Genomic DNA, 12,768 nt, shown 5'->3' on the forward strand with positions numbered 1-12,768 from the left:
ACTTATCTAAACTTCGCAGGAAAACAAACTGCGCAAGCGTGCATTACGTTAACCTGTGACCCTGTCCGAGGCCGCGCGACGCTCCTGTTAGTAGGCTATGAAGGGGCAATGGGTTTTTGCTGTCTCTTCAGGGTGGCTTTGCGCAATGTGTCTATTACTTAAAGGTCCCCTGAAGTGCCTTGAAACATGCAGCATTATTCTATGTGGTGACGTAATTTCAACTGAAACAAGAAGAGAGGGCGGGACATATCGAGCAGCCCCGCCCCCTTTTTAAATTAGCCAATAGCATTTTGTTTATATCTGCTCGGGCCAGAGCCGTTGAGCTCAGTAAAGCCACATTTGACAGCCACAGTCTAATAGATTACCCACTAGATTCAATATGAAACTCTTAGTAAAACAAAATAGTGGTCATAATCATGCTGAGGCTGTGTAGTTGCAAAAGTGTTTAATATAGGCCGACTCGCGCATATGATCCGCTCCGTGCGATCGCGTGGACCGGAGCCAAAGTCCGGATCAGACTGTGTGCGCTGCCGCGGTTTGCGCGAAACTACTGAAACCATGTCTGTGAAGTCATCCATGTGACTGCCATAAGGAGTCTGCTTCTCCTGGCTAAACGCGCGAAGAGAGTATTGATTCCTCAAGACTGCGGCCATTTGCCTGCTAAAATAAAGCAGATGCAAAAGATGGGAGGCTAGGACGTTCAGATAATTCGCAAACACTATTTCTTTTTTCGTTAGCACCCGACCAGCTCGCTCCAGCGTGCAAATCGTTGCTGACAGCTCGAGCGCCGCGTCTAATCTCGCTAAAACAAGCGGTCCGTCAGAAGCCCCGCGGTTATGCACTGCTTATGGAGACTCACGGTCCACCACAGCTCTGCAGTGACCAATGCTGCTGGACATACAGCTGATGAGGAGCTCATGAATCTCCAAATCCACCGACGATTCCTCAGTGCGTTTGGAGCAAGTTAATAAAGTCCTGAGAGTTGTGGTTTTCATTGCGCTTTTTCCAAAGGTTTCTTAAATGCATCAGCTTGAGGAACGGCCAAATCAACATTTCTCAAAGACCAGTTGTTAATCATCTAGGTCCTTGATTTTGGTGAAAGGAAGATATTAGCTCTCCTGGACTGGGTATCTTTTATAGATCTTGTTTTAAGAGCTTTGGTAAAAACCAGTATGGTGTTATTACAATTACAGTTCGTTATTGATCCACCATAATAAAAAATCGATATGGATCTTTTTGTATTATTATTTATTTGAAAGTATTGAAATCATTTTATCACAATTTTACAGGAATGTAACATTTGCAATTATTTGTGTATTTTACTGTTGCTCTAAATTTATAATCTACAACGCCATGCATAGTTTGTTTTTGTTGGAAAATGGTATGAAAATAATATAAACGAACGAAAAAGATCCGTCAGGTTTTTCACTCTCTCGATTTTTGTTTCTCATTTCTCTTAGTTTTAAATCTAACCATCGTGAACACTGCTATTTCGTCTTTTTTCTTTCATGCTGTGTTCATTTAAGCACATGTCGATGAATAGCGATATTATCATCTGCTTCGCCGGATAAAAACTCTTTTATAAAGCGGATCAGATTCTGTGAAATAAGATTTGTGATGTGTTCATAATAAACCGATGGAGATGTAATCATACTCTACATACTGTTTTCTGAGGACAATAAAGCATCAATATGTCTCTTCAGGATTTATTTAATATTTTCCTGGAATTTCAATAGTGTATCTCTTGTTTCTCTGATTTTCTCTTAATGTTAACAGAAGATCTTGTTTAATCCATCGCAGTTTGCAGAAATATTGTTATTTTTTTATTATTATGACAAATAACAAAAGCTCTTGTTTTTATTATTTTACTGTTTCTAATACCCATATTGCCGTAATATGTTCGATTATTATACATCTAACATTTCATTGTCATAATAATTTAGTCAAATTGCTTATTAGATATTTGTATGACCATTTGGTAATTCCATGTTGCGCAAATATAAGTTTATTTCTCTCTCATGCGCAGTTTTGTTTCTGTTATTGAAAAGGGTTATAGGCTATTCAGCTGTGTGAGAAGAATAAAGTTCGATATGAATAAACGATAGGAAATAAAGTCTTAAAATTATCGGACGACGACTGGCATTGTGTGTGTGTGTGTGTGTGTGTGAAAGAGAGAGAGAGAGAGTTTTCGGAGATGGGAGGGGCCTGAGAGACACTAGAAATGTCAATCTCACTCAATCTGAATGTGACCTCAGTGCACCTCAGAGCGGAGAGCGGCTTTAACTCTCAGCGAGGCTCTCCGCGAGTTTCCACTCAGTCCTCCGTGTCAAAGGCGAGATCTGTGATTGTTTTCCGTCGCTCGGACCTTTGGCAGCAGCATGTCTCTCCCGCAGCTCGGCTATAAGTACATCAGACCGCTGTACTCCACGGAGCGGCGCGTCGGCGCGGAGCTCAGCGCGTCAGCCTCGCTCTCCAGCGTCCTCTCCAGCATGTACGGAGCTCCGTTCGCCAGCGCGCAGGGATACAGCGCGTTCCTGCCCTACTCCAGCGACCTCTCCGTACTCAATCAGCTGGTGAGTTCAAGTACAATACATCTTTGAGTTGAGGAATGTGCTATAATAATCATTTGGATTTACAAGCATCTTGGAAAGTTTGAAAATATCGTTCGCATTTATGCTGTTAACTGCACAACTTAAAAATAAAATGTAGGCTAAGTTTATTTAAGAATAAGTACCGAAAATAACTTTTTCGTTTCTCTAGTTGTTTATTTCACATCTATTTACCGGCGCAACCAAATACGCGAAAGAACCTGTAATGAAGAATAGCTAATGTTTTTTTTGTTTTTTTTTCCTCCAAAGAACTGCAAGTTCAACTCACGAAGGGTTATTTTGAAGTAAATTGGGATCTCTTTAAATCGGAAAATGTTGCTATGGCATATTTAGTCTTATTACTGAAATGTGAAAACGTGTGTTAAGGTCCACAAATTACGTTTAATTTGTATTTATGCAAATTAAAAAAAAGTATTTAAACACATTTTATTGTACCTGGAAATTCTATCATGTAATTGCTTTCCGTTTTTTCTTTAATCTTCAAAAGCAATTCAAGAACTCTTGAGGAATTCAAAAAATTTACTTTTGAATGCTTAGACTGATTTATTCAAGTCAAAATTATTATTTCATAAACCTTACCTATCAAGTTAAAATAGCAAAAGTTATTTTTAAGGGTCCAAATTGGTAAGCAAACCAAAAATAAACAAAGAATAATAGAATTTAAAAAAGAATAAAAACTGTATATTTCCATTTATACAAACACTGGGCAATTCTCTCTTTTTTTTTTTTATTAAATATGGTTTTCTTTTTTCTTTTTCCTTGTTTTAGTCATATCTTTATACAATAAATGTAAACAAATTTAGCAGTGAATAAGCACATATTTCTCTCAGAAGCACATGTGCTCATATATACTTGCTTTTCTTCTGTTTAAGGGCTCCCAGTACGAGTTTAAAGACAGTCCTGGGATTCAGCATGCAGGGTTTCCTCACGCATCCTTCTACCCGTACGGTCACCAGTATCAGTTTGGTGATCCGTCCCGACCCAAGAACGCCACGCGCGAGAGCACCAGCACCCTGAAGGCCTGGCTCAGCGAACACCGGAAAAACCCTTACCCCACCAAAGGAGAAAAAATCATGCTGGCCATCATCACCAAGATGACCCTCACCCAGGTGTCCACCTGGTTCGCCAACGCCCGCAGAAGACTGAAAAAAGACAATAAAATGACTTGGGTTCCCAAAACGAGCACCGACGAGGAAGGAAATGTGTATGCGAGCGACAACGAGGACGGAGACAAGAGAGACGAGGACGAGGAAATAGACCTGGAGAACATAGACACGGAAAACATCGAAGACAAGCAGGATTGTGATTATCTGGACGATGAAAAATCAGCGTCTAAAGTTTCGGATTCTGAGGAATATGACGACGCGGGAGCTGAAAAGAGTTTTATGAACGATATTATGAAAGACAGAAGAGACACAAACTCGGATGAGGGAGACGAGGACCAAATCAAAAAGAGTCCGGCAGCACAAGAGCCCTTAAATAATGCCAGTCCGCCTCAGAAACCAAAGATCTGGTCTTTGGCTGAAACGGCGACGGCGCCGGACAGTCCCAAAAAGTCCTTGTGGATTCAGAGGAACTGTGACGCTCAGACAGTCAGGAATCCTCTCCATGTTCAAAACTGGACCAAAATGGCTTTTTCAGCCCATCAGATGGCTTTAACCAGCCATTATCTCGGACTTAAACACCAAACCACCTCAAACAGCCACACACACATGAAGCACGGCGAGCAGAGGACTCACAGCCTATGAAACAAACCACACATTTAAAGACTTGTTCTTGTTTTTAAAATATTTTTCACCGCGTAACACTTATTATGAATCAGAGAAATATCCAATTTCTGCATAAGGGATGCCCTGAATTTATAATAGATTAAAGCTGTCTATTAGCTCTTCAATTAATATGAGATTATATTAGAATATATTTTATATTGCTGACTTGTAAACATACATTTCATTGTGTTTAATTTGTTAGAATCATTCGATAAATCCTGTGTTTTTATCCGTAGGCCCAGTTTGTCTTTGAGTAACAGTCTTACACTGAGGTTGGATTCAGACGTAACCTATTTAAAACAAATAATGAATAGATTGTACGATTACAGAATTAGTCACTGAGAGTTATAATAATTCATGGAGGAAATGGTGCCTATATGGGAATCTTAAAAGTCCTCTAAGACATACACTCACGGCTTTGTTCGCATGAATTATGATTTGTGTAAGTGTTGCATCCACATCTTTGTCTTATTTTAGCACATCTGTTTTAAGGATTCGTAATAATATCATACCATAATGTATGCTTATCTTTAAGAAGTGATTTGACAGTTATTAATTTTATTGTCGTTGTTGTTGTTTTCCCAAATGCCTTGGATTTTAAAAAGCTGTCATTGTTTGTCACATTGCATTTTATATGTCATGTTTTGTCTGAATATTTTAAATAGGGTAAAAAACTAAATACATATTTGAAATGGTTTTGTAAATGAAATGAAAATGTACCTACTTGAAATATTGTACAAAGGCATATATTTTGAATATTAAAATGGAATCACAGTTGTCATAACGAATGTATTCTTTCTCGTTTTCACTCTTTTTCAATAGATATTTTAAATAAATGAGAATTAAAAACAACATTAGTTCCTTACAATATATTAATAATCAACGAGAACCATAAAAAGCACAGATTTGTGTCATCAAACATTATTTTAAATATATAATGGATGTCCAGTGCCTTAATCTCAATGGATATCATATTTTCTTCTTGGGTCACATTGATTGACCGATAGAAAATAAAATTTTTGTCAAGCTACACTTGAGATGACTTGTTTTTCTTGAAGTTGTCTCGTTACTGCTTCAGGATTGACATGCTGTCACACAGATGAACTGCTCTGCTTTAGAGCGCCATCTGCAGGCAGCCAAGAGATCCCAGTTAAAACGTTTACATTTTCTGCTATATATTTCCTCTGCTTCAGGCCATTAGGTCATAGATGGAGACTATAGTGCTATTCGCTATGTCAAGCGTCACAATTACTATTCCTCATAATTTAACAAACCCTTCCTCTCTAGCATGCAGGATAACCCGTAGCTTACAGATATGAATTATACCTCAAAACGTATGGCTTGTTGAGGAAAGCTGTCCTATTACGTTTCTAAATGATGAAATACGATAAAACTAGAGACCAGAATATCATAGAAGCTTGAGGGTTGTGCATTTCATTTGTCTTGCTGTTTGTAGATCTGCATCTGCAATTAAACTGAAAAAAAAAAAAAAGGTATTGATGATCAGGTCAAATTTAGTTCCTGTATTTAAACCACAACTATCTGAGTGTATGTTAAAGGTTAACCCTTTTGTGTTTGTTTGTGTGTATCTAGAGGACAGACGGCACAGCTTGGGAGGCCGCGCTGATTTCATGCTTGCGTTCTGAGGGAAACGCTTTCACGCCACACAAAAGACCCTCTTCTGGGTTTGGGGGAGAAGGAGGACAGACTGAGGTCTCTCTCCATTCAGTGTGAAAATCCCTCACCCTGTTCCCACAAGGCCTTGTCACAGGAGTTACAGAACAATTATGGTAATAGATTGTTTTCTTCAGTAAGTATTAAAGCAAATGGAGAGGGGGCAGAGTGTTTACGTTCCACTGTCATTTTATACTATATTTCACAATTTTTTTTTTGCTAAAGATATAGTGGCATTCTTGTGGTATGTGGGCTCTTGAGTGATGTCAGGTGTTACGGTTGGGGCTAAATCTGTGACTGAACAGACTGAAGCTTAGTTTCTTGAAAGTCATTACCTAGGAAGTGGAAGTAAACACCTAGCAATCAATCAGAGATGCTAACAACCACATATTATGCTAATAACAACTCAAAACATGCTAGCAACTGCACAGAATGCTAATAACCACTCGGAAGTTAAGCATAGACATACTGTAGATTTAAATGTGACTAATGTTTTAACACATCTGATCTGTTCTGGAAGCTGATTCCAACTGCGGGCGGCATAATGGCTGAAAGCGGACTCCCCTTGTTTTGTGTGAACCCTTGGTATTTCTAACTGACTTTGATCTGAGTGGTCTGTTAGCTTTATATTCAGTGAGCATATCTGCAATGTATTTAGGTCCTAGGCCATTGAGTGATTTATAAACAAGTAAAAGTACTTTAAAATCAATCCTAACTGCCAGTGTAAGGACCTGAGGACTGGTGTGATATGCTCAGATTTTCTGGTTCTAGTCAGAATCCTGGCAGCAGCGTTCTGGATGAGCTGCAGCTGTCTAATAGTCTTCTTTTACATGTATTCTAATTCATAAACATCATAAAGACATTGAAATCCGACAGGAAACGTCTTGCAGATTAGTAATAGCTCTAAAAAATAATGTAAACTCGTACATGTGATGTGCATGTGCTATCAGGGCACACAGCATGCTAACCACCACTTAAAACATGCTAGCAACCTCGTAGTATGCTAACCACATGCTAGCAAGTGCATAGCTTGCTAACAACCTCTCAGAACACCTTAACAACATCCTGACAACAGACCTCAAAGCTCAAGAGGGTAAAAACGCTCACATTTCTTTCCAAAAGTGTAATAATCTTGGTCTTAGCTTTGCCCTTGACAGATTATAAGTGAATAGATGTCATAGTCTTCATTTTATACACAGATCATGTTTTGTACCTCTGATCAGCTGATAGGAGCGTGATGCGTGATCGTACACCAGCGCAGTAGCATAACCCTGAAAACAACTGCCCTGAATGTTTTCACTGCTCTACCATATCATCATTCTAGACCAAAATTTAGACCCACTGTGCAAACTAATAAGACACAACTTCACCTGCATCTGAGAAAATGTGCTGGCAGTCATCTAACAAGGCGGCGTTAGTTTCAACATGATGGCCGCCGGCCAAAGCCAGAGATGTGTGAGTGAATGAGTAATACAGTGATAAATCTTCAATCCTCAAAGTCAATCTTCAAACAAACTTTATATGAGTTTGACAGATAGTTTTGAGTTGTGTAGCTCTATTACCTCAAGATTATATTATGTTCATCATGTTTTGTTCATCAACCTTTTCACTTCAGATCCTTCCCACAAGGTTTTGATGATTTATGTTTTGACACATCTATCTATCTATCTATCTATCTATCTATCTATCTATCACTTATTTGTGTTTTGTGTAAATGATAAGCCAATTCTCCTTTCATGTAATTGTTTACATTTTAAAAATGTAAAAATGTTAAAGGAAAATATGATGAATATGATCTAGTTTTTAGGCAATAGAGCTAAACTAAACTAAAAGCTATCTATCAAACTCATCTAAAGTTTGTTAATGTGCAAAATTGTTTAATGTGCAACATATTTTATAAAGTATTTATTTTATATAAAATAACAAATTAGTATACTAGTATCTTTACTGCAACTTAAACTTCTATAACTTCTTTATAATTTCTTTTGAAATGATTTCACTTCAGCAATAAACTGCTATGTGTCTTCTTTAAAAAGAGACCAACCTTAGGTCTGTATTCCAAAGTGTTCAGGAATTACAACCATGTTGTAACAAGCATTGATAAACAAGTGTTCGGTTTTCAGTGAATGTATACCCCCAAAGGGGCGACATATCCTGGGGGATGCAGACATTAAAATAAAAAAATAAGAGTCAAGGTTTGAAAAAAATCATGAAATTGTATTATTTGAGTCTCAATAAGATGGAAAATAGCAATAAATTAATGTTCTGATGTCTCTTTATTGTTCTGCCCCTTTTAGGGCTAAAACAGACAATACATGTAATTGTATAATCTTTTAAAGAAACCTAGGTGAAAATGTATATTTAACAAGACAATGCATGTATACTTTAACAGTAATATATTAGTCAAAGTTTTTAGAAGTTAAAAAAATTATTTAACAGCACATATAATATTGTAAAGTTCTTGCATACCTGACATTACCATAAAATATAACATTTTTGTTTTCTACAATAATTAAAAGGATTTTTTTTCCCCAATCCCCAAGTCCTCCAATATTGTCTATCCATATCTCTATTCATAAACCATAATGCACCAGGGCCCACTTAAAACAACCCCCACCACCTCATCATCATCATCATCATCATCATCCTCAGAGCCCTGTAAGATTCACACACAAGTCTTTGAGGAAACTCCCATGACCTTGAGAAATGTGTGCGACCTAAGATCACTCACTGATTAAATAATCAAACATCCAGAACAGGACTTCCGCACTGGGCCGCTCCCCCACAGGACCATGGGAAATCGCATGGCTAATACAATTTTACAGGAAGATTGGAACGCAATTACCAGTATTAAAATGTCGACCTCTAAGAATTCCCTTGAGTGCCGCTCACCCTGACTTTGGGATGGATGCGGTATGTGTTATATTGAAAGAAAATATACAGTTGTTGGGATCTGGGGTTTGGTATAAACATATCTTACACGGATGAACAGATGATCGTTTAAAACAGAAGAAAGCAAACAGTGCATGGGATATGGGGTCAAACGGTTAAATCCACATCCAAAATGATTAAATGGCTTGAAATCATGTTTTAGTCAGTTATTCACAGTGACATTGCAGATTCCATGGGTTTCATTGCAAATCTTTATCAAACAACTCTCTTGACTGACCGGACATAAATGGGTGTAACTTCAACTTTGACACTTTTTTGTCCCAGGGGTTGATTTTTATTAAAAATAACAGTGTTTTATTTATTTTTCTAATATGAGGGTCACATCTTGGAAACTTTTATTATGCTTTTATTATATACAGTATTATTTAGTTAAAAAGCTTTTTTTTTTCTTCATATTTTTATTGTTCTACCATTGTCCAAGGCCCACATTTCAATCTTAAGTTATGAAAGTATTAATTACTACAAGTCTATAATGGTCATTCTTGTGTTTCAGTAAACCACAGATCAGATTTCATATGCCTTTGCGAGAAGCAAATATATACTTCATTGATCTATTTGAGGAATATGATCATTAGAGTCATCAGTAAAGTGAATCAAATCTGAAAGCTGGCGGTCACTCCTTTCACCAGCCTGTTTAAATAGCACCAGGACGAGAAGGCCACATCTCTCCCAGTGACCCACCACATGTGTCCCTCACCGGGCTAAGAGTGAGGTGCGATGACCGCTGGAAAATCATTCCTGGTTCTTTCACTTCGCAGGGAGCTGGTGAGCTCAGCTCTGACTAACACATCATCATTTCTGCACACAACACACACCTGCATCTGTGTCTAATGGCATGCCATTGTTTACAATATACAGTATAATGCATAATAAACATGAAAAAACATGCCTATATATATATATAACCTTTCTTTCTCTTGTTTTCCAGTACAAATATCTAAACATTCTTGAACCAAGATACATTTACTTTCCAAAACATTTTAAGATTTTTTGTAAATAAATAAATAAATACTGCCAATGGAGTAAGAAAAAATACCTTGTTTTTACACTTTGAAGTTCATTTTTCTTTTCTTTATGCGAAACTTAATTTCAATATATATATTTATATATATATATATATATATATATACAGGTGCATCTCAATAAATTAGAATGTCGTGGAAAAGTTCATTTATTTCAGTAATTCAACTCAAATTGTGAAACTCGTGTATTAAATAAATTCAATGCACACAGACTGAAGTAGTTTAAGTTCTTGACAATACCCCATAGATTCTCTATGGGGTTCAGGTCTGGTGAGTTTGCTGGCCAGTCAAGCACACCAACACCATGGTCATTTAACCAACTTTTGGTGCTTTTGGCAGTGTGGGCAGGTGCCAAATCCTGCTGGAAAATGAAATCAGCATCTTCAAAAAGCTGGTCAGCAGAAGGAAGCATGAAGTGCTCCCAAATTTCTTGGTAAACGGGTGCAGTGATGTTGGTTTTCAAAAAACACAATGGACCAACACCAGCAGATGACATTGCACCCCAAATCATCACAGACTGTGGAAACTTAACACTGGACTTCAAGCAACTTGGGCTATGAGCTTCTCCACCCTTCCTCCAGACTCTAGGACCTTGGTTTCCAAATGAAATACAAAACTTGCTCTCATCTGAAAAGAGGACTTTGGACCACTGGGCAACAGTCCAGTTCTTCTTCTCCTTAGCCCAGGTAAGACGCCTCTGACTTTGTCTGTGGTTCAGGAGTGGCTTAACAAGAGGAATACGACAACTGTAGCCAAATTCCTTGACACGTCTGTGTGTGGTGGCTCTTGATGCCTTGACCCCAGCTTCAGTCCATTCCTTGTGAAGTTCACTCAAATTCTTGAATCGATTTTGCTTGACAATCCTCATAAGGCTGCGGTTCTCTCGGTTGGTTGTGCATCTTTTTCTTCCACACTTTTTCCTTCCACTCAACTTTCTGTTAACATGTTTGGATACAGCACTCTGTGAACAGCCAGCTTCTTTGGCAATGAATGTTTGTGGCTTACCTTCCTTGTGAAGGGTGTCAATGATTGTCTTTTGGACAACTGTCAGATCAGCAGTCTTTCCCATGATTGTGTAGCCTAGTGAACCAAACTGAGAGACCATTTTGAAGGCTCAGGAAACCTTTGTAGGTGTTTTGAGTTGATTAGCTGATTGGCATTTCACCATATTCTAATTTGTTGAGATTGAATTGGTGGGTTTTTGTTAAATGTGAGCCAAAATCATCACAATTAAAAGACCAAAGACTTAAACTACTTCAGTCTGTGTGCATTGAATTTATTTAATACACGAGTTTCACAATTTGAGTTGAATTACTGAAATAAATGAACTTTTCCACGACATTCTAATTTATTGAGATGCACCTGTATATATATATATATATATATAGTATTATGCTGAGAAAGGAGAACATTTTGTAACAACACCTCAGCTTTAAACAATATACATTATATGTTGTATCATTTTAAAGTCACAATTCAGATCATTGCTTCAGATAAAAGACTATAGAATGATTATTTCTGCAGCGTTGTAGAGAGACAGATTTTCTGTGGATTAGACATCTGAAAGACCGTTTAAAATAACTGATTGCCTCCCTTGGCCCAGGACGTCAGTATAGCTAAGAGTTTGACTGACAGGTCAAAGCTGAAGATAGAGCCTTGTGGCACTCCATACTTCACTAGTGTTAGGATAGGTTAGAACAGAGAGTAAATACACTTTCATCTGGAGAGAGAGGCTTGGTGTGATTGTAGTTTAGACCGGTTTTGTTCTTCGAGCCAAATTCCCCATTCTACACACCCAATCACAATGTCTTGAGGATTTTTACTCACAAATACGTTAACACACAAACACTGTCAAAATGCGTTTGCTATCTTGGTATGAAACTAAAAGCAATGTTAGACATGAAAACTACAATAGAGAGCTGAGAAAAGTCACTGCTGAGCAAAAAGGCTTAAGCATTTCCTTGTGTTCTGAGTCAAAGTTTGTTCATGTGTATTGACGTTTACCTCAATCACAGAAGTACACATGTACAACCGAGGGCAGCTAAACAAAAGCATCAGCCTGAAGATCAGGATAGGAGATGAGAAATCTCTACAGACTTTAAGAGGAGCACACAGCCCTAAGGCTATGCTTTAGCCAGACCTACAGCTGTAGAAACACCATCTCTACACACGTAAATTAAATATGAAGACATTCAGTTGGAAAGCCCTGAATTCCCTTTTACTAGATTCTCTGTATTAGGTATTCACACTCTGGCTGATCACATATATTCTGTTTGTTCAAACGTAAAAGGATTCCTTTGGGTTTACCTTGGGAAAGATTTGAAAAAGTTTGGTTTAGGTTGGAGGGGAGGGGAGGGGATAGGAAGAAAAGGGAAGGTTTGGAAGAGAAAAAGGGAAAAGGAAAAGAAGGGAAAAAAAGGTTTAAATGCTAAAGGAAAGAAAAGGAAACCCTGTTGAAAAAACTAGCATATGCTGGGTAGGTGTGTTTTGAAGCATGGAAGCTGACTAAAGTGGTCCTTAGTTGGTCATGAGATGTTTTAAGCTGGTCCTGAGCTGGTAATAAGCATATGACCAGCTTATACCAACTCAAGACCAACTAAGGACCAGCTTAAACCAGCTCAAACTAGCTGCCATGCTTCAGAACATACCTAACCAGCATATGTTAGATTTTCGAAAGGAAAGGAAAGGAAAGGAAAAGTTTAGTATGTTTTATTGTTGTTTGGTTTGGTTTGGTTTGGTTTG

At 37.9% G+C, this 12,768-nt stretch overlaps 1 protein-coding gene across 1 annotated transcript; it reads left to right on the forward strand.

The window, feature by feature from the left end:
- The first annotated feature begins 2,272 nt into the window (after window positions 1-2,272).
- On the forward strand, window positions 2,273-4,457 carry LOC107752487 (iroquois-class homeodomain protein irx-3-like). Its single transcript, XM_016568471.1, has 2 exons — window positions 2,273-2,573; window positions 3,482-4,457. The coding sequence occupies exons 1-2, from the start codon at window positions 2,379-2,381 to the stop codon at window positions 4,355-4,357; spliced, it is 1,071 nt and encodes a 356-aa protein (XP_016423957.1). The 5' UTR covers window positions 2,273-2,378; the 3' UTR covers window positions 4,358-4,457.
- The last annotated feature ends 8,311 nt before the right edge of the window (window positions 4,458-12,768 follow it).

Source organism: Sinocyclocheilus rhinocerous, unplaced genomic scaffold, assembly GCF_001515625.1.
Source record: "Sinocyclocheilus rhinocerous isolate Xijiao unplaced genomic scaffold, SAMN03320098_v1.1 scaffold921, whole genome shotgun sequence".
In the NCBI taxonomy this organism is placed as follows: Eukaryota; Metazoa; Chordata; class Actinopteri; order Cypriniformes; family Cyprinidae; genus Sinocyclocheilus; species Sinocyclocheilus rhinocerous.